A 26,880-nucleotide genomic window follows, 5' to 3' on the forward strand; every position below is an offset into this window, starting at 1 on the left:
CAAAATCCTTACTGTTCTTTCAAAACCACACTGAGATTTGCTGAAAAATTTGAAAGTTAACGAAAACGTTTCCCAGAAAATTAAGTTTCACTAGTTTCATTTTGGTGTTTTGGCAAGTCAGCTGAATAATTTTTCATCTGAACACAAAGCGCATTAAGCCGTGTTACTCCTAACTATGGGCAGGAGGCACACAAGGTGGGCTAGAACTCATCCCAAAGTAGATATTCTGGGCCCTTCCCACAGTTAAATCCCATACTAACGCTGAGTTGCAAATGTAGAAATGTTCTTCTCCAAATCAATCAATATGAATCAATATGAAGTTATTCTTCAGCAAAAACAAGGTAATTTCTGTAGCTGGGTAGCTCCATGTTTTATATATTTTTCCCTAACAAGTCACTACTTCTGTAGCAGTATTATAACCATCAAAACATACTTTAGGTCAGAGAGGTTTCAATGAGAAGATCAATCAATTTATCAAAGCAAGAATATCATGCTTCCACAAGAATACATAAAAGCATTTATATATAATCACTCATTTACCTATTTTCTTTCCCCATTCCAAAATAAATCACTCATTTACCATATTTTCTTTACCCATTCCAAAATGAACAGGACAACCACTCACTCCCCCAAATTCTGATCATGACAGGTAGGATGCTCCTTTTATTCTGAAACCAGCCCTGTCTCTGCCTTCCTTCCCCAACTATACACAGTCTACAAGCTATGGCAATTAGATCGTCCATGAAACAATTTAGCAAAAGGTAGCAGCACCAGTTTCCCTAGTCTGGAAAGCTCAACTGGAGAAAACACTTTCTATGTACGGTGGCTGGAGAATACAACAGTCAAGTATTAAAAAAATAAAAAGGAGACTTGGATATAATTGGGGTAGGGAAAGTATCTACTGGCAATTTTTGCTTAACAACCAGCACAAACAATTACCTGCTCGAAATCCAACTTCATGATGGCCTTCTGAAGATATCTCACTCCACCATGGATCAATTTAGTACTCCTGCTGCTGGTCCCTGATGAGAAATCATCTCTTTCTAGAAGGGCTGTTTTTAGTCCTGTGTTACCAGAAAACCAAATTAACTTCTTAAATTACACAATTTGTATGTAATTCATTAAAGACACTTCTCTAGGGTAGAGACAATCACAAGAAAAATTACTCTGTACATGGATAAATTTGTATTCAAAGTGTAGTGCACTGTCTATATTGTAATGAAAAATTTTAGCCTTCTTCCTAAGGGAAAAGTCAAAACAGAACTTAAACAGAAGCACATTAAAACCTGGATATTTCACAATAGAAAGGCATTACAGTACATTATAGGGGCCATGCTCCCTCAAGCAAATTATAGTTCATATTCGTGGCAGGAACAGAATATTTTCATTAATACTTTTAACTCTTTGCAGCAGAGAGCTCTAAACCGGTCACACTAACAACTTAAATGTTGTACCAGGGAGGCAGCAACTGTCATCCTTGCCTTCTTACTTATAGTCTGCTAAAGGCACCCAAAACCAAAGGGGAGCTGCTCACAGGCACACTCACCACTCAGGGAAAGCTCAGTGGAGGAACATGATGTCCACATACATAGAATTCTGCCATACACATGAAACAGTTTGATAAGGCTTAATATGAAATATAGTAGCTTACCTAGGAAGTGTAGCAAAATGTGGAAGTAAATTCATCTACAGTTTACTATGCAGATACTACAGTGCTCATATAGCACAGACATCCTCCTTTTAGGCATTACATATGCAAAGGGCACACATACACAAAACATGAGTTGCAAGATATCACCAAGTATTTCAGAAAAACATTTACTCAAAACAGTGTGAGCATATTCCCTGGCACCAGCCAGCACTGGCAGTTTGACCAGCACAAGCAGGGGACAACACATGGCTCGCACAAATCCAGAACACAAAGTGCTTCATAACCAAACAGTATAATGTTTATTCCATCAAACACTTGGAATGCAGCTGGCATGTTTGTTGGCATGTTTGTTGCGCACGTCGTGTTCCCAGTCACCCTGAAGGCCAGGAAAAAGCTTTCATGGGTGAAGGCATGCTACTTCATACGGAAATCGCTATGAAACCATATACCCCAATACTGTAAGCACTGGCATCCTCTTCATGAAGGAGACTGACATCAGGTTATGTGATAGAAGTTCAGTCAAGGGAAGAGTGGCAAGAAAGAGATGATTAACAGATCACTGGCAGAATTTTCAAGTTAAGCAGACAAGCAAAAAAAAGTGTATTAAATTCAGTGATATTGCTACCAAACAGCCACAACAAGACAATAAATAGCCAAGAAGGGGAGCATCATCTGCTCTAGAAGTTATCCCCTGGGTCTTTCCTTCACCCTCCTTGAGGGATGCTGCATGTTACTGGTTGGTGAACCCACATTTTAACATCTTTTAGTCGCCCAAAACTTTTATGTCCTTAAAAAAAAAAAAAAAAAAATCTAATTATTACTGGTAACTTCCAAAGATCAGAGTAATTTATTTTTGTCAAATGTGACTGAAGATTAATGGATACAATCAGAAATAATATGGTGAAGATATATCAAACACATGAAAAGCAAAATTTGTTGTTAAGTGAAGCAAATATAATAAAAGAGCAAGTTCCATGAATGAACAGCAACAATACACAATTCATTAACCAAATGCCTAGGAATATTTCACACTTCAGAAATCTACTGATACAATCAGAATATCTGGTAAAATGATAAACATAGATTAACTATAATAACTTCTGTATGCTTTACAACTGCATCTTCCACAATATAGCTGAGGCAGAAGTGAGAAGATCCCAAGTTATATTTAATATAGGAAAAAAAACCAGGAAAAAAAACAAGTACAAACTCAAATCTGATTGTTTATCCTGCCAATGGTGCGGACCTTCCTTTACCTATCTCAAAGCGATCACACCTTCTGGACAACTATTTTCCAAATCAAACTACAAAACACCCCTGGTGTTAGATTTTGCCTCTTATTTCTGAGGTATATCTACAGGTTAAAAAACCTGAAGAATTTTATGACTATCTACTATATTTTACACCGTATTTTTGTTTTTCAATTTTAGTTTAAAAAACACAAACAAGATCTACAAAGATAGAAACTAAAGAAACTTGGTTCTCTCTCTCACTGGCTCATTGTATTGGAAAAGACAACCAAGAGAGCACATTCCCAGACAAGCTTTTCTCAAAAAAATCTTTTACATAGCTTTTTGGATAAAAATACGTTACTCTGGGGGAATACAGCATTTTAGTAGAACAGGAGTTGATGCTACAGCCTCAGTACCCATGCATGCTCCTTTCCGTATCTGAAGATCTATTTTTCACTAAAACTTGTGCAATGACTTATTCTCTTTGAAAACTGTCAGATCTGATTGAACCTGCTGGCCAATTTCAAAGTTACTGTGTGAGGTGGATGACACAGACAGAGTGGGCATTACTGTCCTGCTTTTTCAACCCCATAACAGAGCTTTTCACATGTTCTACCAACCGCACAAGCTACAGGGCCCAGTAGATGTGCAGATGTTGCAACAACTGACTGTCACCACACACATTTTCATCTTCCTGCAAAAGTCAGGTAAAAAACATTAGCTTATTTCATCTTGAGCCTTCCCTAAGTTAAGGCTACATTTAAAGTTAACATCAATTCTGGTGCTTCTAGTACCAGTAACACAGCTAATCCCCCAAAAACGGGAAACTGGAGCACAGATTCCACCTGTACCTTCAGACTGAATGGTGCTAGTATCTTTCACTAAAAATCCAAACAGAATTCTCCAAACCTGCCATGTACTAAGCAGCTACAAAGCATTAGCAGAAGTTGCAGATATCTCATGTTGTAAGAAACACAAGCTGGAGAGCCACTTTGCCTCATCTAGAAATCATGCTTGGCCCTTTAAAAACAGTTGCTAAAAGCACCGTGCAAGTCTTGTATTCTCTTTGCTGCAAATTTTTTCTTGTACAAACAAGTGAAATGTGACTATAAACCAACTAAACAAGGAGCAACAGAGAATCAGAAACCATCCAAGAGCACCCAGTATGTTAGACAACTGCATACAAACACCTAGACAATAAAGACCCTGATGAAAAAACCAAAATGCAGTTATTTTTTTCTTCATTTTGCTCATTTTAGCTTCTGAGCAGAGAAGACTGTTTATAACCAGGCATGCAGAGTACACCTTCTCTATCTCTGAGTACTTCTGAAAAGCCAATCTGATAAACTTATTTCAAACCATGTAATCCAAGAATAAGAATACAACCACATTTTCAAGCCTTACCTCTAGTGACTGCATCTAAAGCACAGCCACATCCTGTTGCTCCTCCACCTATAACAAGGACATCAAATTCACTTGTGGTCTGCAGTGTCAAAATTTGTTGCTCTCTTGTGGGGAGATGACTCTTCATTGGAACAGGCACAGCTTCTGCAGCCTGAACATTCACGAAGGTACCCTGCAAAGATTAAAACCACACAGGAGGATCTGTATTTATTCTGTATACACACACACACATGCACACATACACACACAGAACCAAATTACAGCATTTTCTATAACCATAAAGGTTATAAATATTCCCAGTTGCTTTACCTGTATTTAATAATAATATTGTATTGAAACATTGTGGAGCAACAAACAGTACTAAACCCACACAGTGTTAGCACACGTTGACTTCATCTTGCTTACTTCAATACAGAGCTGTAGTCAAGGGCTACTACCTATATTAATTATTTCTAGGAACTGTCTTCTGCTATGTTGAATGTTACAGGATGCTCAGGAAGCAGTTTAATAAACAGACGCATGGTTAGGCTCTCAACTCACTACCCAAAAAATCCATCAAAGCAAAGGACTTAAAGATGAACGTACATTTTACATTTTGAAATTGATTACTTGTACAGTGGCATTAATCTAAGCTCAAATTTGACCAGGTTCATGAGACGATGTGGTTTATTGTGAAATACAGTATTATTGAAACACCAAAGAAACACTATTTACATATCCTTTTTGAAAAGTTTCTAAGCAAAGCAATTTATGTCCTACAACATGGTAAAATACAACATGTCTTTAAAGTGACAAAACTTAATAACATGGCAGTTTTCAGAGGAGTTCAGATTTTACTAGAATGGCTTTGATAATCTCTCTAGTCCTCTGCCTGACACTCCAGGAGCCACCGCGGCTCTCCATTTAATGACGGTGGTGAGAAAGGGTGCCATGCTTGCTCAGTCAACTAACATGGACTATGGTTTAAATTCTAAGGTTTTAACCAGTTTCCAAAGGCTGTCTCCTGTTAACATGAATTTAAAGTGTATTCTGAAAACCTTTACAGTCACAAGAATCCTGAGCCTCTATTAATGATCATATATTTCTTAATCTATGTTATGAGCACCATCACTGTAGGTTCATATTCATCACACTAATTTTACATACAATGGGCTGCAGGCAGATATCTGAGTTACTCCGACAGTTAAATAGGGTGCAAGACCGCAAAACTCATGCTCACTGGCTCTTTGCTTTCAGCTCTAGCTTTGCTTTCTGTTCCAGCTCTTTTCCTCCCAAGGTTTCCCTCATTCAACACTGCCCCTCATTCTGCACAAAACTAGACAGTGAATTTCCCTCATCACTATTTTTTAAGACCCAAAGGACACATCTTTTCCACAACAGACTAATCACTTGTACATAAGTGCACCTGGCAGACAAAGCACCGACATTTACAGTCTAAGAAGGGTAGTCGAGGTACCAGCCACCAAGCCAAATGCCTGCAGCACTTCCCAGATCAGCAGCAGACACCCCATGACTTGAGCCAGCTCTTTCATAAACAACCAGATCTTGGTGCTCTGTATTTTGTTTGACTGAGAGGAGTGCTTTTATTAGTAGCTCGCACTTCCAAAGGAGCTGTTTTAACCACTGCCAATTTGAAATACATATGTGGAAACAAATGCCTACACTACCCAGACCAGGATGGAAAAACTAACTGTCCAATTCAGAATGGATCAAAATAAACAAATGGGAAATTAAGAATCAATGTTTTCAGAGTTTCCTGAAAATTATATACACTTTCAACACAAGAAAAACCTGTTTAAACCCTATAGTGTAAGGTCTGAGAATGATCCAGTCTTTAGGACAAACGGCAGACTTAACTGATTTAAAATAGCTTGTGTCCACATCTCCTAGACAAGAAAGAGTAAACTTATACAAATTCAAATGACAAAACAAAATACTACTTTCTTACTATCATCCAAAACTTTCTTACTATCATCTCTTTGTCTAATCTCTTTCCATACACTGCTTACAACATGCAAGCTCTCTCCATTAAGTTTTTATTTCCAAGCATTCCTTAGGGAAGTTGTTCAGTTATTTCTATAACTTTATTGCCTATTACACGGTTAACAGTGAATTACAATTGCCATGGAACAGCCCCTAAGCCCAGTCCCATACTGCAAACACACCTGCGCAGGCACTGCCTAGGTGCTGTACTGTTGCTTGGCCCACATGTTGTGTCTCCCAGAGAGACAGTCCCAGATCACTGCGGTGATGAAAAGCTCTCTGCTAAGATAATTCACCACCTCCAGGTTTTAGGAACTCCAGCCACCTTCCCTGGCATGTGCAATGGGGAGGGAATATACACCTGCCGTATGAAAACAGCTCAACTGACAAAAGCTAATGCAGTCGCTTGCCTCCATCTGCTCACACTCACAGCAGAACAGGTCCTGGTAGCAGCTACCCAAGCAGTGTACTTCCTCTTTAGCAACCAATTCACCGGTTGCCACAGAGCTCTATCAGCAGGCCTTGCAGGGGAAAGGTAAAAGCGCCTCTTGCAACACGTCCACTGTAAATTAACAGCCAGTCCAGCCATACACAAGAAGCCTGAGTTCAGATTATATGGTGCATGCAACCTAAATATTTTTGTTCAAAATTATTTCCTCATTCTTCAGCAGTATTATGATTGAAACACATTCTTTCTCAATGTTACTATCACTACTATACAACTGAAAATAAAGTCTAATAACTAGTAGCCATGTCTACAGGAAATGCATACTCATAAGATAATTAATGTTCAAGTTCATCCTGTAATCATGGATTATATTGACTATAACATAAGTAGCTCATGCAAATTACTTCAGATAGCAGCAACCACTTTCACTGCATGTGTGTTACAATTCAATCAATAGAAAAGCTGGACTAGAGAAAGAGTGCTTCACTTTGTATTAAGGATTGATACCTTCCCAGAAAATAGCAAAACTTCATATTTAAAACAACCAAAGTTTGGTAAATTATGACCCAAGCTCAGTACCACCACTGACTTTTCCATGTCATGGTGCTTTCAGTCCCACTGGGGTCCCCTCCAGCCCAAGCAGCCCCGGAGCCCAGCCCAGAAGGTGCCTGAGCACAGGCTCACCTCCAGGCGCGTGAGGAGCCACACCAAGCACTCAACCAGGCTTAGTCCCTGACTACAAATTAGTAATGAAAGGTCTCCTAATTAGAAGCTTGTTTAAACCCACCACAACCCTCATATAGAGACAGACGCACTGCCAGCCCCAGGAGTTCAAGAAGTTACAAGACACACACAGATGGCAGAGAGGTTGAGTCAAAGCGAAGCAGAGGTGAATCTTGATGAGCCTCCCAATTACAGTTTTCCCTCCCCTCACAGGTTTACACTAACATGTGGCACCTAGCAAAGATCACCACAGAAGGTACAAAGTTTTGGCCCTTCAAGAAATTCAGCTTCCATGTTATTCTTCTGACTAATGAATTCTGTACTTTCCCAGCTACTTTTGCCTTTTGCTCTGCTCTCTCCCCAGCCTACTCATCTATAGCAGTGCTAAAACCTTTCACATCCGATCAGCTACATACTCTCAACTTTCATGAGCTTTAAGAAAGTGAAACTCCCCATTTCAAAATTAGTTTCGCACATTTCCAGACATGCTGCCTTCTGCAAAACAAGTGACCATTTTCAAAGTGTACAACTTCAGGAAGGTAAGAGAACACAAGAAAAACAAAATTCAGAGTTTAAGAAGTGCTAGCATCATTTGGTTTTGACTGTAATTTTTGTTTTGATTTTTAAATACATTATTTACAACAAATGGCTTATAGTAAAGCACAGACCAGAGTCCCAAGCAGCCAGCCACTCGCATAGCAAGAGGATAGAGATTAGTGCTGAAATACAAGCAAAGTGATTAACGCACCAGGAATTGATATAGATATGATTCATCTTGCTGTCAATTAAATGTGAGAGCGAAGAAAAGCTGCATACAGGGATTCCATCTGCAATAACGTGATTAGTTTGGCAGTGAACAAGCATGTTTACTGAAATAAGCAATTGCTGTTTATATCTACAATTTCTCAGGCAAGAGTTCCTTGAATGGTTTTGATTACACTCTTAGTGAGAAGAAATTTGGTTTGGCAGTTTGAATTTAATCATAAAGTTATAAAGTGATCTAGTAATCCATAAGCAAGCATTCTTGTTAATTGGCTAATGTAAATCTCCAGGTAGGTTTGAAGAGTCAAATTCATCATCCTTATTCATAAAAAAAAGTAATTAAAAACCCCCAAAGCAGGCCCCAATGCATTATCATATTATCATACTCGATTGGATTCACCTTGATGAGCAATTCCTATTGACCACCAATGCACTTACACACCAGAAAGAGAGCAGGATTGCCTGGTGGCCCTTGTTAGGAAGAGAGAGGGGTCTCTTACACCCCCAAAACAAAGCACTGCTTTTCCCTTAATGATTACAGGGGGACGGGAGTGGAAAAAGAAAATAACATTAAAAATCCCTGGTCTCCAGCTCAGATTTGGCACATCAAGGAATACCTGCGCCACATCAAGTAGTAGCCCGCTTGGCTTGATGCATTAAAATAAAGGCACAGAAAGAAAAAACGCAACAATGCAGTCAGCACCTCCAGGAAACAAGAGAAACTGGTCTTTCCATTTCTCCATCACCATTAACATTAGAAGCCCTGATGAAACAGCCAGCAAAGGCTGGCTGTGTCATACTCGCCATCCAGGTATCTGAATATTTGAGGCCAAATTAATTGGTTATGTATATAGCATGTGGTCTCAGAGGGGTCCAACTCCATCTCAGATGCAGTTCTCTTCAGGGGCTCATGACTGGTAGTCAATGTAGCACACATGGATTTCAGCAGTTTCTGTATGGTCTAAGATTAAACCCATTTACAGTGGGAACACTGAAAAAGATCTGAGTCTATTGAGCACTTCTGCTTTACCCAAAAAAAGTTTGGGAAGGACTAGTTTCCTCAGACCTCTGCACTACCTGCTGTGAAGAGTTCCCCAGCTGCCTCCTTTTCTCTGGAAAAGGGTTTTTCTTTTTAATCTGACCAAAAGTCCTCCTTGTCAGAGTTATGCATTTGCCCTCCACAGCCTAGGTCAGTAAGGCTGCACAGAAAGCTTGACCAGCTTCCTTAAGGGCAATGGTTATTCCATATGAAAGAACCACTCCTGTGTGTTGATTGAAAGAGGTTTTGCTTGAATTAAGTGTCACTCCTACTTATTCCCTTACACATAGCATTAAGCTACCCCAGCTTATTAATTCAGTAAATATCCCAGCGATCAGGTTACTATAAAAGACACCGAAGTGCAATATTCATCTATCAGCTTACGCATTAAATTCAGCAACAGTTCTGCCATGTATTCAGCAACAGTTCTGTCATGTTGCCACATGTTCCCATCCTCCCTTGCTCAGCAGGAACTCAAAAAACCCAGCACAAGGTAAGGGCAATTTACTAAACTCCTTGTATGCCACATACTCCATGCACAGATATGTATTCTCCCGTTATATCGTTTCAATTGCTGTTGCAGAAGCATGCTCCAAAATGTCAGCATACACGTGCGTGAGCAGAAAAATAAGTTGGGGTAAAAGTCTTGAAAACCAGGATAGATCTTAATCTATGGAGTGTTTTATTTCTAAGGTGTAAACGCTTCACAGCTGTTTACACACAGACGAGGCTAACTATGCCGTTCTCCTCACAGGCAGGTTCTGACTCTCAAACCTAGCAAGGGCAATTTAAATTTCAGCACCGGAAATTACCAATCCTTATCCCTTTTAGTAGGCAAACCACTCACTAGTACACTCAACTAACAAGTCCAAATGTTTCACCCTTTCTCCAGAGCCAGAACTTTACCATCCTTCAGCTTCTCCCCTGGAGTTACCTTAGACAGCCAAGTTTCACAGAAACATCAACTACGTGCAGAATAAACATGGAAAACAAAAGACAGACAGATCAACTAGCCTGTGTGTTCAGGATTACTAGCCTGCCAAGGTCATTATTCCGTAACCAGGTGCTGCTAATTCCAAGACTCTAGCCACAGCACAGACATCCAGTCACTGAGTGAAGCAATATGAATGTGGGTGAAAAAACTGAGCATTTTATTTCTGTGTTATTATGTGATGGATTCTGTTCTTGAAATAACAACAGCTTTTCTACAATGTGTAGCCAATTAGTGCACATCTTGGGGCAATATCCTCCTCTGGCAAAGGAAGACAAGATCTTTGCCCTAGCATATCTTTGATTGGCAGGCATTATTAAAAAGAGGACACTTGGGCTGGGGGACATGCCCACAGCTTAGATATGTCAACAAGACAAATGGACTGTCCTCCTTTGTGTCAATCCCTCCAGTTATGTTCCACCTGCTGCCCTATATTAGGTGTTTAAGGCAGCGGCTTTAAGGGATATCACGTGGGAAATGTGCAAGTTAGTACAACATGAAAACAACATGCTGTTCACTTGACAGATCCATTTGCTTACACATATGCTGAAAATTTTCAGATCCTTTGTAGGCTGATCCGAAGCAATAGGTTTACAAATCAGGGGACAAGCAGTTATTTCATTTTGAGACTAAATCCCTTCTGTAAAACTTCAGGATTTAACCCATCTCTGGAAATTTATATTGGCCATCCAATCCCTAGAAAAATGGGAATTCCCTGAATTCTGGAGTACTGCATATACAAGTGAGCTATCCAGATCACTTTTCCTTTCCAACTCCCCTTATTAAGCAGTCCTAAAATTTGAAGCTGCCATTTGTGATAGTAATGAAGCCAGACTGTAAAATCCTGTGCTAAAGACTCCAGCGAGAGTTAGAAGCAGTATTATCAGCTAGGCACAAGACAGGCAGCCCAATGAAAGGCTCACTTTAAATGCGAAGTTTTATTTTCTGCAACTCTATCTGAAGCCATAAGGATCCTGTCTTATCCACTTTCCAGCTAGGTTCCTCAGACATGACTCACCTCATTTGCTTTACCAATACCTCAGCTGCTGTTACTCCTCCCCATAGAAACAGCCAGAAGCTTTGGAGTATCATTTATTCAGACATAATACACACCTTCATGGAGCTCAGTGAAGATTCCTTCTCATTACCCACTGTTTTACCTTCAACTAGACCATCAAGATCCACCTCTGCTCCTATCTTCAGTTTGCCCACTTTGAATGGCAACTTATAGTAAATGTGTGGTAACTAAAGCAATTCACAGAGTAACAGCTTGTCTAGATGAAGAGCTGACTGATTACATTTCTAAGGTGAGAAGCAGAAAACGCCATGTGAAATGAGCACCTGCTCACCTAGCTGCTCAGACTGATACCACCTCAAAGGAAGAAAGAGGTATTTCTTGGGCCTCAGCTTTTTCCAAACCCAGATTGAAGCAAATCAGGCCAGAGCTCTGACTACACCTACTTCAACCATTTTACATAACACCGATCGCAAATATTTTCGGCCAACTGCAAGACGCCAGCCTCACAGCCCATATTTAACACAAGAGAAGACATGTTCCCTTATACTCATCTACTAAGCCCAGATGTGGTTATTTTACAAAAACTCTAAATTACAGCACAACTGTGTTAAAACAAGGAGGATTTATTTGCTTTAAGACAAAGACTAGTTGTCAATTCACACCAGCTCTACCTAAAACCAGTTCACAACTCGTGTTCCTTTTACTCATTTCTCCTTGGCTTCTGCACTGAGAAGCAAGCTAAAAGGGCATGGTGACTCTGAGTTTACTGCGAGGAGAAGATACGCCAATGAAGTCTGTTTTGTATGACAGCAAGAATCAATAGACTCTACTGCATCTTTTCCTCCTATCACTACTTTACTTTAACAGTAAGTCTCCAACATCATCCTTCACTGCTTGGGGAATTTATTCTGCCTGTGCCTTAGTTACCTGGAAGAGAGCACTGATCTGTACTTTGAGCTTACCAGTGTCTGGTTGTGCCCACCTAGACAGAAGCTGATGCCCACCAAAAGCAACAGGAGCCTCACCACTGACTTCTGTGGCACAGATCCTACCCTCAAACAGCCTTCACCTTTCTGAACTGAATGAGAGCTTGCACCATGACTGGTTTGAAGCTGAGATTTACAGAGGTAGTGCTGTTGGTTTCACTTCAAAAATATAAGTTTGAAAATACTATCCAAACTCTACTTCGTGCTTACACTTCAATGGGTATTTTCCACTCCTCCTGCAACTAAGTAAAATCCCGAGTAGTACACAAAGGTAATTTTTTAAACATTAAAAACAATTTACAACAATCACACTTCCCCACTGGCTAAAGATCTACAACAGCGAAATAGCGTTAATGCCATCCTCCAGATTAGCACCCACCAAATCAAGCTGAGAGCCTCTTGGCATTCCTTTCCAAACAAAACTATCTGTATAAGCCTAACATACGCTCAAACAGATTTTAAGTTTCATATCTTATCAGAAATCATAATTAATACTTACGTGTTTGTTTCTATACTGAGAAAATTGAGAGAGGCCAAAAACTGTTGCTATGGCACCTCCTCCAATGAGAGCAGTTCCTTTCACAGCCTTCTGAAATGCCATTTTTTACTGTAAGAAAAGAAGATAAAAATTAATAGGCAGTTTTGCCATGTTAGAATCTAGGCTACACAGATCATTTGTAGAAACTAATGACAATGTTGTGACAAATTGAAATTTAGGGTAGCAATATATTAATTAGTGATTTTCATTGCAATACTAATAATTTCTAAACAAAGTCTAGACAGAGGCAAGCCAGAGTGCTCTGGTATTTGCTGTGAAAGCTGAACGACAAAAGTGTATTTAGATATGCAAGTAGATATGTACACACACACACAATGTAAACTCTAAATACTTGTATATGTGACAAGTGCTTACAATCCTGTGGCATAGCAGAACAAGAACACCACATCATCAGCCAGATGGCCACCAAATCCTCACCACAACAGAACAGACAATCTGCTTGATAAGACCACCTTTAGCTACCCTCCCATTGCATCAAACTATTTCTACAATCACGTTTGCCCCACAGCACTCCATCTTGCTTTCCAGACAGGAATTACCATCCCTGTAATCGTTGTATACCAGCAAAGCTTGTCCTACGCAGGAATGGCAGAGAAGCAATGTGCTGCTAGTCAGGAAGTTGGTCTTTCAGTGAGAAGCAGCAGCAGAGACAGCAGACAAGATTAAGTGGCTTGAAATAAGCACAGAACTTTATCATCCAGCTACAGAGGGTTTAAAACTAGCCCTATGTGGGTCAGGCAAATTCTTAAAAGACCCACTGTTCAGATACTGAATGAAAAATTTGCATGGCACTGACCTGAATCTTAAGCAGGCACAACCTAATCCATCTTCCCAGGACTGCGGCAGCTCGCCTCGCATTAGAAACAACATACATCAAGTTTGAAGGACTCCTGTCAGCACTTCAAGCCCTCCAGTTATGAAGACATCTTTGCCCAAGCCCCACATTCACCCAGCAGTCTATGTACAAGAGATTTATCACCATTAAGGCTCAAAGCAGAAGGCGGCGAGTGTACAGCCCCATGCCAACGCTGGAACACCAGCGGACTTACAACACAGAAGGACCAGCTGGGGCCAGGAGCAGGGAGCAGCAGGGGCTCCCATCCCAGGCCGGGCAGGGGGTAGGTCCCGGTAGCCTCACCTGAAGCCTGGCGGGGGTCTCATGCCTCGTTTGGGTCCCCCAGGCTGGCCTGCTGCCCTGCTCCAGCACAGCTCCGGCACAGTACAGTGCCTCACTGCACACCTCCTGATCCAAAGGCTTCACTGCACACCTCCTGATCCAAAGGCTTCACAGCCCTCCCTCCACGACTGCTGTCTGTCCTATCCCACACACACCAGACCAGGTTGTAAACCATCACTTTCAGCAGTGTACAGCTCTCTTGTCAAGATTTGCAGCACACTATTTATAATTCAAGAGTTATTTCTTTAGCCTCATAAGTACAAGTAAATATGAAATACTGCATGTTACTATACATTTGTACACATTTCATCTTTTTTCTCCCATTAGCTCTTCCAGCTACCATAACTCTTCTTTTTTCTTAAAAAATACCCCAAACATGTTTAAGACACAAGCCAAACAAGAAAGCTTCATTTTGAAGATGGCGAAGATCTTAACTTCATTCCCTGTGCAATACATTCAGCATGTAGGGAAATTCCATACATTATTATTATATACAAACATCTGATGTACAGATGTCGTATGCATGTGCTTTATGCAAGTGATTATTATACAGAAGGCCAAGACTTTGAGCTTCCCACAGTTTTTCTGAAGAGCAGCATGCATGCTTTTGAAGATTCCCACCATAACATTTGTGTGTAGATAGAGTATCACATTCTCCATTTACTTCATACTTCACCCTCAAAAAAGACCAACTTCCTCTTTCCTTTACATGACAGTGGGGAATAAAAATGAAAGGCAACAGACAAAACCCTCATAGCAAGGGAAGTTTCTGAAAGGGGAGTTACTGTGGAGGCCTGGCCTCACAAGCTGCGGCTCCTCCACAGAAACAGGGAGGTAAGCGTGAGTCCAAGGTCCGTGACCTCGTTGCCAGCAAGGCAAGCAGCGGCGCTGCCACCAGGACACAGCCCTGTCAGAAGTGCACGGTGCCAGGGCGGCTGTCACGCCGATACCACTCTGCCCTTCCCACTCCCTGCGGAACGGAGCATGGCACCGTGGCGTGGCTACCTCTCTCCAGGGGTGTGGGGATCCCTGTCAGGGTGGCAGTGCTCCAACTGGCTGCCTCTGCAAGAGGAAAGAGAGCGCCCAGCAAGGAAGGCTTCCCACAGGGGTACCCGCCAGCAGCCCAGCACAGCCAGCTCATGGGAAAGCCACGCACACCAGGATGCAAGCCTGTCGCCTATGGAGTCTCTCTCCTGACAGTCTGGCATAAGGCCTGCACCACAGCATTTGAGCAATCTGAGACATGTCTTACCACAGGAGCAGGGTGCCTCAGAATCAGACCCTGTCCTGTAGGCTTACCCTCCCCCAAAAAAATTAAAAAGTAAAACCCAACCATCAGCTAAACCTTACCACCTTAAATCTAGTAAGACAACCTTTTGTACTATCACTTCTACGTATCCGAAAATACCTGCGGATACTCATGAAGTCATACCACAATATGAAATTCAATATTGCACAAGAATTAAAACAGCAGCTGGAAAACTTGCACTGCCATTACCAAACTCATCATCTCCTGCAAAATAAAAGAACTAAGACAATCAACATCAGCTCACATGCTGTCTATAGCCACATGAAGCATATGGTGATGGTGGATACATACACGTCATCCAAGCACGCTGTGTACTACACACACTTCTACCATAAGGCTTCTTCAAGTCGCTAGAATAATAACTCATCTTTCAGACTGCAAACTGGTGGCAGTCTTGAAGTAGTTTCACACACCTTACGCATCAGCAAACGAGTCACTTCAAGCAAGAGTATGAAAGACTTACAAGTGCCTGTTCTGGGAACACAATATGCTCTAGAATCCACAGGAGTTTAAAAAGAACAAATTAGCATCTTCCAACAAGACGGCTCACATGTCTGCAGAGATATTGGCTTTCAACAAAACAAATGGAAGTGCATCCTTTCAGTGTTTGCCAAGTTCAGTAAGAAAAGGTGATGGCTGAAGCACAAATCCCTACTTATAGAATCATAGAATCGTAGAATAGGTATGGTTGGAAAGGAGCTTAAGATCATCTAGTTCCAACCCCCCTGCCATGGGCAGGCACACCTCACACTAAACTATGTCACCCAAGGCTCTGTCCAACCTGGCCTTGAACACCACCAGGGATGGAACATTCACAACTTCCTTGGGCAACCCACTCCAGTGCTTCACCACCCTCACTGTAAAGAACTCCTTCCTTATATCCAATCTAAACTTCCTGTTTAAGTTTGAAGCCATTACCTCTTGTCCTACCACTACAGTCCCTAGTGAAGAGTCCCTCCCCAGCACCCTTATAGGCCCCCTTCAGGTACTGGAAGGCTGCTATGAGGTCTCCACACAGCCTTCTCTTCTCCAGGCTGAACAGCCCCAACTCTCTCAGCCTGTCTTCATACGGGAGGTGCTCCAGCCCCCTGATCATCCTCGTGGCCCTCCTCTGGACTCGCTCCAACAGCTCCATGTCCTTTTTATGTTGAGGACACCAGAACTGTACACAATACTCCAAGTGAGGTCTCACAAGAGCAGAGTAGAGGGGCAGGATCACCTCCTTCGACCTGCTGGTCACGCTTCTTTTGATGCAGCCCAGGATACGGTTGGCTTTCTGGGCTGCAAGCGCACACTGCCGGCTCATGTTAAGCTTCTCGTCAACCAACACCCCCAAGTCCTTCTCTGCAGGGCTGCTCTGAATCTCTTCTCCACCCAACCTGTAGCTGTGCCTGGGATTGCCCCGACCCAGGTGTAGGACCTTGCACTTGGCTTGGTTAAACTTCATAAGGTTGGCATTGGCCCACCTCACAAGCATGTCAAGGTCCCTCTGGATGGTACTTATCCCCGTTCAACTGAACTCTTCAAAGGTTCATTAGTCACAAACAAACTGAGTGCCACAGCTCAGAAGCTTGTGTGGGATGGAAAGCACAGTCCAAGGGGCTCCTGGTCAAGTGCTGAGCACCCTCCATCCCGGGGGAACCAGGGGTGACTGAAAGCCCAGCCAACACTAATCCTTCTTTCTGGCACGCTGCCTCCTCATGTCTTTTCTGAGACCTCACGTTGAAGACCAGGTACCTACCTACCTAAGTTAACCCATTACATTTTTGTTGAGTGGGAATGAATTAGAGCAGCACAAGGTATGCAAACCACTGACTAAATGTCTCTGTGATCACTGCCCACACCAGTTTACTTTGAATATGCAGTTTCCCAGACAGCTTTGGAAGTCATTTATTTTTGTTTTTAAAGAAAGGAAGTCATGATCTCAGGAGTGCATGTTCTACCAGGCCTTCTTAACAAGCATTATATCAATACTTCTTAAAAAAAAAAAAAACCACAAACAAAAAAAACCCCACCCAAACCCCCCCAAGTTTTAAACTGAAGTAATAATGTAGCTATTTTATCTTTATGTCTTTAATTATGGGTTAAAAAACCCTTATTGCATCAACCTAAATCTGAAGTTGTGAATCACACTAGAAATGTCATTGCACAGATGAAGAAAAAAAGCACAAATCCCCCCAAAGTTGTACAGTAGATTTCCAAGTTGTTTGTACAGCAGTGCTGCACAAACTTGTGGAAGTAATTAGAACTAACTCAGCACTCACCACAATTCTGAGTTACATAGATAGCCTTGTGCTATTTTTCAGTAGTTTGAAATATCTACTCTTCTGATAGCTTTTCTGTTAAAAAAAAAAAAACAAAAAAAACCAAAAAAAACCAAAAAAAAACCAAAAAAAAACCAAAAAAAAAAAACCAAAAAAAAACCAACCCTTAAACAGAGTATGCTCACATACTGAATAAAAGCTGCACTGGGCGAGTGCTGGGAAATAAGATAATGACAAATATTATGTCTGCTCTTCATGTTCAGAGAGCTCCATCTCCTCAGTTTCCATCTCCCAACAGGCCTCTGCAAATCGCTGGTGCAGACCCAAGGTCTCTGCTTTCAGCTGCCTCAGTTCAAGCTGCTCCCTGTGCCATCTTCTCCATGCCTCCCATTGGTACCAGCACCCTGACATGCTAACATACCTTCCACAACCCCCCACCCTACTGATGTACTCATAGGTGCCAACGGTTTAGTTACGGATGCTACAGGTCCTCATTCATTAGCTAGATTAAACACTAGTTCTTCTAGTAAGACAATTCATCTAAACAAACATCAAAAGCAACAAAGGCCCCTGTGCCCCACAATGCTCATTTTGATCCAGAAAGCTTTGAGGCATCTGTTACCAGCTAAACGCAATACTAGAGAGGCAAACAAACAGCTTTAATTTAACAGTTTCCTATACAAAACCTCTATTAAGAACCCAAACTCCAGTGCCAATTGCATGCAATAAATATTCCTTCCTATGTATAAATAAAGGACAGTCAGTCTTCAGAAGTTAAATGATTATCAAAATCAAACAAAGGTTCGACTCCAAATTGGTTTCCGGAAAATTTTGGATGAAATCCAAAATCTTTAGAACGGTGTCTATTATAGCACAGTGTTCTGGCATACTAACCTTTTCCCCCTTCGAATTTCTACCAGCAACTCTTTACCCTACAGAATCCAGTGCAAGCAACGCAACACATGAAGAAGGCTGCGTAGCTCCACTGGCACCTGGAAGTACAGGCACTCAACCCTGAGCAAGCAGGTCTGGGGAGCTGAAACAGCACTGCCTGCGTTTGCTTCCGCTGCCTCCCAGAGCTGGCTTCCTCACATGCAGCAAGACACGAACATGCACTGATAAGGGGAAAAAAGCAAGAAAGACCTGAGTATTCCTATATATCAGACTGGAAACCACAGCAGGACAGAAGATGCTTCAAAAGCAGTTCCAGTATTTAAAGGGTGACTACAAAGAAAACAGAGACTCCCTTTTTACAAGGAGTCACATCGAGAAGACAGGGGTAATGAATACAGGTTACTCCTGGAGAGATTCCAACTGGACACAAGAGGAAAGTTTTCCACCATGAGAACAATCAGCCATTGGAATAATCTCCACAAGGAAGTGGTGGACTCCTTAGCATCGGACACTTTTAAGATTCGGCTAGACAGAGTGCTGGGCCATCTAGTCTACGTCATGCTTTGCTTAGAAAGGTTGGACCAGATTATCCCTGAGATCCCTTCCAACCTGGGATTCTGTGACTCTATGATTCAGCAAAGGCAACAACCTTGAAGGGGCCTCAGACTGGACAGCTGAGTAGCACTCACCTCTGCTGTCCCAATTTAATATCCTTCGAATACAGCTGTGGTTGCCACATACTGTTAAAACTTGATCTGACTGCCCCATAGCTTCCTCCCACAAGTAAGTCCCATTTTTTCACAGCACATGCAGAGAGATGTGACAAGATGCAGAGAGATGTGACAAGATGCAGAGAGATGTGACAAGATGCAGAGAGATGTGACAAGCCCTTCTACTAACACAACCTGTTTACAGCAACTCGAAGAACACCAGCAGCAAGCTCCAGACACTACCACAGAGGGCATGAAAGTATATGCACGTAGGTAATGGAGGTCAGGATCACTCCTGCAGCAGGACCTTCCACCAGTCTTACTGTGGATACAGCTCTCCTAACCACACTAAAATGACATTAGACATGCCACCAAGAACAGTTTGCCACTTTCATTATGCAAGATAACATATATAATGTAAAGAAACAGTCAGACTCAGTGCCCTCTATATGGGAGGGATTTCCAGCCTCAGCCGTCAGCTCTGGGGAAGGGGCTACCCTCTGTTTGCCCAACAGCCAGGTACAGGTGTCATTAGCTCTCCTCAGAGCCGACAGGCAGATTATACACTATTCTCCATAAAAAAAAAAAAACAAACCCCCCCCCAAAAAAAACCAACCCAACACTCTCAGGAGAGCAGCTGCTCAAATTGCCACATAAATCTTGCTCACCATCACTAAGAGAAGCTTATTTAGGGGCAGAAAGGAAAATATGGCTTACCATAAGCCACTCCAACACAAACCTAGACAGGCATTCAAATCTACAGATGGTGCTTTTACACCTAGAACATCTCAATTTCATCCTAGGAACCTGCAAGCCCACATTTAGCAGGTACTGCAAGCAGGCAGTGCCTCAGACAAACAGCCAGTGGACAGACAGTACAGATGTGCTATGTCACCATGTGCCATGCCAACTCTGCCCCGACTCCTCAGTGGGGCTCTGATCAGAGCGCTGGAGCGCTTCTCCTATGAAGACAGGCTCAGAGAGTTGGGTTATTCAGCCTGGAAAAGTCTCCAGGGAGACCTTAGAGCAGCTTCCAGGACCTAAAGGGGCCAACAAGAAATCTGGAGGGACAATTTACAAGGGCATGTAGTGCCAGGACAACGGTGAATGACTTTAAGCTGTCAGAGGGGAGATTTAAATGAGACATTAAGAAAAAATTCTTCTCTATGAGGGTGATGAGACAGTGGAATGGGCTGCCCAGAGAAGTTGTCGATGTCCTGTCCCTGGCAGTGTTCAAGGCCAGGTTGGACGGGGCTTTGAGCAACCTGGTCTAGTGGAAGGTGTCCCTGCCCATGGCAGGGGGGTTGGAACTAGAAGATCTTTAAGGTCCCTTCCAACCCAAACCATTCTATGATCTCCCTGCCCAAATGCTCCAGCTTATTTCTGAAAGGAACTGCATTGCATGTGGGAAATAGCACGCAACAAAGTCTCCTCTAAGCAGGAGGACGGCTTAAACATTGCCTTAGTGTACACAACCTCAAAGAGAAATTAAAGGCTCTCTAAACATACACTTGTGGTTTTTTTCCTCAAGCTCTGTCCCAGAATGACTGCTAAAAGCTGCTGTTGGCACCAGCAGGATAAACCAGAGCACAGAAGATGAAAGGGAAAAGAATGCAGTCCACAGTTATGGCAAAGGTTGTACACAGAGTGCTATGTAGGAAGAGAGGAGCCTACACTTAAAAAACCCTCATCTTTTGCAACCAGGTAATAAAACTTGACTCTCTTCTAAGCTGAGATCAACAGCTTGGGATGGAAACTGAATTTCATTTTAATGAAAATTATAAGAGCAAACAGCATAAGAAGTGATGCAGTCAGAAATAAGTCATTCTGTGATCTTTCCATAACAGAAATATTTTGAGTCACCTTTATAAAGGCTCAGTGTACAGTGCTTTATTGCTGTAAGCGTCCTCTGACACTGTAAATCTGCATGTTAAAGCTTATCCTTAGTTTTGATACAGGCCATAAATGGCACCCTTTGGACCCAAGCCCTCAATTCAAGGGTGGGCTGAGTCCCCAAGAGGCTCTAGAACAAGCTCCAGCAGGAGCAGGGAGCCCTTGACTGGCACAGGCCAGTGGCATGCTAACAGGGCAAGGAGTGGCTACTGAGTACAGCACGATCTGCCCAAAGAGTTAAATAACAACCCAGGGATCATTGCTCATCGAAACAGCTGAGAAAGATTGACAGGGACATTAGCTCAAATTTCTAGCTATTAAAGGATTCCTGATAAGAAAAAATAGGCTTCAAATTTGAAAGGAAACACAAGGAGGTATGGGGGGAGGAGCTAGTCTACATGAAATGGAAACTACACAAAAGATTTCTCAAGATAACATTATACTTTCAGTTTCCAAAAGTTAAAAAAGTTAACACAAACTGTCGTCACAGTAGGAACTGTTCCCTCCTGCAGTGCACTACTTAACCAGCAATTCAGAGTCAGGCTGACTTTGCTGTAAAGCAGCAACAGCCACTGCCACAGGAAATTACCACTTCAGAGTCCAGGCTGGTGAGCAGTGACCCAGCCTCAGGACACGGCCTCAGTGAGGTCCCTGGGTGAACCTCACAAGCTAAGAGACCTTGGACCTCCTGCCTCATGGACAAGGGCTCCACTTTGTGAACTAACACACTTCCTAAATGCAGGATTCTTCTGCTTCACTTTCAACCCCACATTTAAAAACCAAAAAGCATGCAAAGTGCAACTTACGTCCTGATTTTTAAAGAAGTAATTTCAACACCCATCTTCAGTAGATGCTTCTGAATATCATGCCTCACACAACAAACATCTGCCACCCCACAGTTCTCATTAGGCTGACATAAATCCTAGGAGTGACTTGCCTTCCTCATTTCCTGTAATGCCCACCCAGGCTAGCTGCAAGACCATCAGCTGGATCTTATCTTGAGTTGTGTAACCCACTCCCACCCGACAAGGCCAGGTGACTAAAAAGCAAGCGCTGCAATCGCTGGCATTTCTGCACTCAAGTACTTTCTAATTATTAAGATATCGAGTTGATCTAAGCAGCACACAGCCAGAGTTGGGGAAAGAATGAGAGGAATCAGGGAAGAGGGAAGGAAGGGGAATGGTGGGAAATTCAGATGCAGAATTGTGAGGTAGAGATCAAAGAAGATGTCTACTTTAGCAAAAGTGACAAGACAGATGGATACAAACTGTAGAGCTTAGCAATAGGAGTGTGTGACGCCCTGTATGCTGCCATCAGATATGGTGTACGAGACGCAAAACCTGTTAAATTAAGAGAAGAAATCCAATCTGTTATGTTGTATATCTGTGTGCTTTATGAGGCCATTACCATGGAATCTGGGTGCTTCACATTCCATTTTAAACGAACACATCTAATAAAGTGAGTCACTCAATGGAAGACTTAAAAATAGAAAACTTACAATCATCACCACTACAGTTTGCATAATCTGCCATCGGTGCAGCAGCATTGTCTAATTTGATCTGCCTCATTCCTTCCAAAAGCTTCTCAGGTAGGTGTTGAATGATGAGAGCCCCAGACCGATGTCCTTCCAGGCTGAGCCTAGAGTCTCACACCACCTCTGCTTCTCCCAACAGCTTAAGTTGCTATCCTCAGCTCCCTCTAATTCAGCTTTTGATCCTTCTTGGAAGACTGCTTCAAAGGTGGCTACGGTGATAGCACATACAACAGCAGTAAGACAGGCCACAATTAGGGTTCTCACTGTGGGTAACTCAAGCATTTAAAGCTGTACTAATCTGAGAGCACATTACTGGCAGTTTGCAGGAAGTGGCCAAACAACAAGAAAAAGGGGATGTAATCAGAAAGTAATCCTATCAGCACCTCCTTTGACAAGATCATCTACCAGCTAGCTGTCTCTCATCTGCTTTTTAAAAGACTGAAGTGGTTAACACCACATTATATAGGATGTCAGACCATACTAACTGAAGTAAGCGTCTTAAAAGCAAGTGATAAAGCTTAAACCAACCCAAGAGAAGATGCTTCCCCTGCAGCACTCCTAACAGTCATCAAGCATCTCTCCTCAGCTGATATGGGCCTGGTCTCCTGGGCTGCACTGTGCTACTTCTAACCAACCCAGCAAGTACAGCAAACAAGAGAACAAAGCAGCACACTTTGAAGGGCAACCAGAGCTCATTATCTACCTCACCACCAGAAGTCTGGACTACCAACTCATGCACTCATGACTTCTACATGTAACTCCTCTAAGCCATATCTATAATGAAGCTGCACACCATGGAAGAGTTCCAATGGTAAAAAACATGGCAGAGTCCACCCTCGACATCCTCTCCTAAAGCCTCCGATGGCTACTTCAGGTTCTTAAATACAAGTTACAGCACTTCTAATTAAGGAATTATCCAAGAACTACCTTACCAACCAAGCACAGAAACATAACCTACAATATCTAGACAGCTCACAGGGTTACAAGTCCCTTACAGCCATAGACCACACCACAAAATTATAGTTCTTGTACACCAAATTAAAACCTGAAAACACCACAGTTCACCCTGTGCTAATCAGCGGGAGCAAAGCAGCTGTTTACTATATGAGAAAAATCCTTCCCATGCTCCAGTACTGGCAATAAGCTTGACTACCATGCCCAAAAGTAGTTGCAGCGCTTGTCATGCAGAAAAATAAAGCAAAAAATAGGCATACTATCCTCATCACTTCTCTTGGTCGCCACTGTTTCAAACTACTTAATTTCCTTTCTGTGCTCAGGTACCAAGATTTTCCCACCCAGCATTAGACAATATCCCAGCTGCTTTAAGCTCTATCCTACAAGGAGCTTCTTTCCACTATTTATATTTTTAACCTAACCACTTCTTTTTCTTCTGTTTTGTTACCCTCCTACCAAAAAAACATCTTACAGACGATGAGGGGAAAAGTCTGATTTGCAAATCTTTACTGGGTTTTCAGACAGCAATAACCTTGCCAGAGAAAGCAGTGTGCTTCTGAGAATGAGGCAATCCCTATAGACAGTGATGGCTGCAATCCCCAGCACCTTACCCAAGAACTTCACAGGAACAGAAAAGAAACACCAAGGTCATGAGTATATTGAGCTTTCCCACCATACAAACATCATAATATATCTATCAAATTTCAAGCTAAAATGAGTTAAATTCCTTCCTGTCCTGTTGAAAGATGGCTTCAAGATCTGCCATCTAACGAGCAGAAAACCCAGCCTCTGGCCTGATTACTGACTAAATGTACAGAGTATGATTTCCATACTTTTTTGTTCTTGTATTTAACTGTATTTAACTTAAATAGTTCAAATACTCACTCTTGCTTTCTGTACTAGTGGGGGTCAAGATCAGCAATAAACCCCACCACATACACAATAATAATAACTTGCAAATACTATAAACCAATCACTGTAATCAGAAAGAAATGTTCTTGTCAGATCCAGTTAATTTACAGCTGTTCACCCTTTCTTCTGATATTCTTCATTCCCCTCATATTTAATGTAGGTATTTCATTAGACAATCTACCAATTCAGCTTGATCCTAATACTGAACTATATCCACGGTTTTCTTTCCCACCTTAGTCAAACACTAAAGAGGAAAGGATTAGAAAATAAAGTAGTTTGCGTATTACAAGATTGGACATAGACCTGCACATACAAACAGGTACCTCAAAAAATAGCTACACGTTAGGTGGTTACTTAGGCGTGTCAAGGAAGTAGCCTAGTTTTATATACGGGAATAAAGATTGAGACCTGATAGTACGACACACACAAATCTAATCCCAGAGGAGGGGCATGCACTCAGTAACATTTCGAAATCAGAATCAACCCTTGGTTTGAGAAACACGTTGACAAGTGAAAAAATAAAAAAATAAAAAAAAAATGGGGTGCAGTTCAAGACCTTGTACCCAGTGAGAGCAGAGGAACGACAACCCGGGCAGGCTCCATCAGCAATCAGCACTATCCGGAGATAACTTGGGGCAAGCACGTTGGGCATTCGGAAAGCCCTTTGAAAGTTACTTGAGAACCTGACTCAAAGTTATGTAGGGATATAGAATGCTTCTAGAAGCAATACCCTGATACTGTAAAAGAGTTTCGATTACAAATTGTTTGTTCGTTACGTAATAACAACTGTTTCCTAGAGTAACCTTTTTTGGAAGAAATAGGCTACATCTACATTAGCAAGAGCTGTGGCACAGCTGTGGTGGACCCCTAGAGCAAATGGCTGTTGCTGAGACCGCAGCCTCCATGGCGTCCATGCTCTCTGCATCATTTACCCCCAAGCAGCCACAGCCTGGACCCACAAATATCCATGGAGCAGCTGAAGTGCACAAGGCCTTCCTTTTTTAAAGGGTGAGCAGTTTTCCTGCTTCAGAGTTTGGGGTTTTTTTCAGCCCCTAATTTTTATTTTGTGCTAGTTTCCCTCTACCCAGCACCCAGGCTGCCTGTCTGACAGGCTTGCTGGCTGTCTCCCACCCTCCCGAGCATGCCCCCAAGGAAGGGGACAGGTGGGCGCCCAGGTGAGTCATTGGTACAGCTATCCTTACCCTTCTGGAGGCAAAGGGCTGCGGTCCCGCTCACATCCATGAGCTCCCATCAGATGCAGCGGGCACACCCACAGTGATAAAGCTAATCCCCGGAAAAATGCAGGCTCGCACTACAAGCAAAGGCCAAACAACATACAGTAGATTAACTAAATTATACAACTAGGCTATCAGACCTCAGGTTGAAACCGAGTGCAGCATAGGCCTGTATATTTTAGAAAAGGTAAAATAGTTCCAAGTCCTCTTCTCCAGCATGTAAACAAGCACTACCATAAAAGTAAGCCATTGCTTAACAGAGCTACTTGCAAATGCAAACCTTTCTTTTGAAACCCTTGGGATATTTCCATGTGAAAGTAGAAAGTAACTATTGCAAACTGACTGTGGAAAAGGAACGTTTCTTAAATATTTGCTAAAGCTTGCAGAGACTTGTGTGAAGACAACGGAGGGAGCAGAAAGGAACCTGCATGAGCTTTCATTTGGAAAAGTGGTTTGCTTCAATGGCCTTTGAACCTCCCACATCTGTCCAGTTTTCCAAATTTCTGTTAGTGACAAATTACCAGGTAAAAATGGATCTCTTGAGAAAATATTACATTATGTAAAAAGGGCCTAGGTCACAAAGTCATTATTACTGTGCACCTGTGCATGCATACATATGCATACATATAATTAAGCAAAACAAAGTGTATATCCATATATACACAACCAAAGTTACACTATAAATTAGACAGAAGGTGTGTGTATAATTTTTCATGCACGTGTGCCTACTCAAAACTTTCATCCAAAGTTAAACTAAATAAAATTGGAAAACATCTGACATTAATAATATTCTAATTATTTCTATTCTAGAAGAGCCAATACTGGATTTTGCCTTAGCTATCAACCCTTAAAGATCTTGAAATATCAGACTGAGTCTTTACTAGCTTACTGTCAGTCCCTGCTCATCACTGAACATTTCTGAGGAACCATACCTATCAATAAGTGAGAAAAGGGCCTGATTAATGTCAATTAAACATACACCATGCTCAGAAAAGCTGGGTCTCCAAGCTTGCTTCTTATCCATGGTCAGAGGATCACCTCACAAATGGACATACTCTTGAGGCCAAACTCTGTGTGATTACCTGGGCAAACCACTTACACAGGAAACTTTCTGGATGGAAACCCCATTCCCACTAGCAGTCATGGCTCAAAGAGATCCAAGTGCAGAAGCACACTGCAAATGCAGAGAATGAAAATAAGAT

At 42.1% G+C, this 26,880-nt stretch overlaps 1 protein-coding gene across 3 annotated transcripts in view; it reads right to left on the reverse strand.

Moving 5' to 3' along the window:
- The window catches only part of GPD2 (glycerol-3-phosphate dehydrogenase 2), a 65,124-nt gene that overhangs the window by 36,641 nt on the left and 1,603 nt on the right, over nt 1–26,880 (reverse strand). For 2 of the 3 annotated variants that reach the window (XM_030487116.1, XM_030487119.1), the window contains exons 2-4: nt 12,737–12,844; nt 4,288–4,459; nt 940–1,064 (exon numbers count right to left, since the gene is read on the reverse strand). In XM_030487116.1, coding sequence (XP_030342976.1) covers nt 940–1,064; nt 4,288–4,459; nt 12,737–12,838 — 399 coding nt within the window. In that variant the 5' untranslated portion in view covers nt 12,839–12,844. Of the gene's footprint in view, nt 1–939; nt 1,065–4,287; nt 4,460–12,736; nt 12,845–13,357; nt 13,373–26,880 lie in introns of those variants that run through there. The other variant, XM_030487117.1, reaches the window with a different exon arrangement.

This window comes from Strigops habroptila, chromosome 5, assembly GCF_004027225.2.
Source record: "Strigops habroptila isolate Jane chromosome 5, bStrHab1.2.pri, whole genome shotgun sequence".
NCBI classification, from domain to species: Eukaryota; Metazoa; Chordata; class Aves; order Psittaciformes; family Psittacidae; genus Strigops; species Strigops habroptila.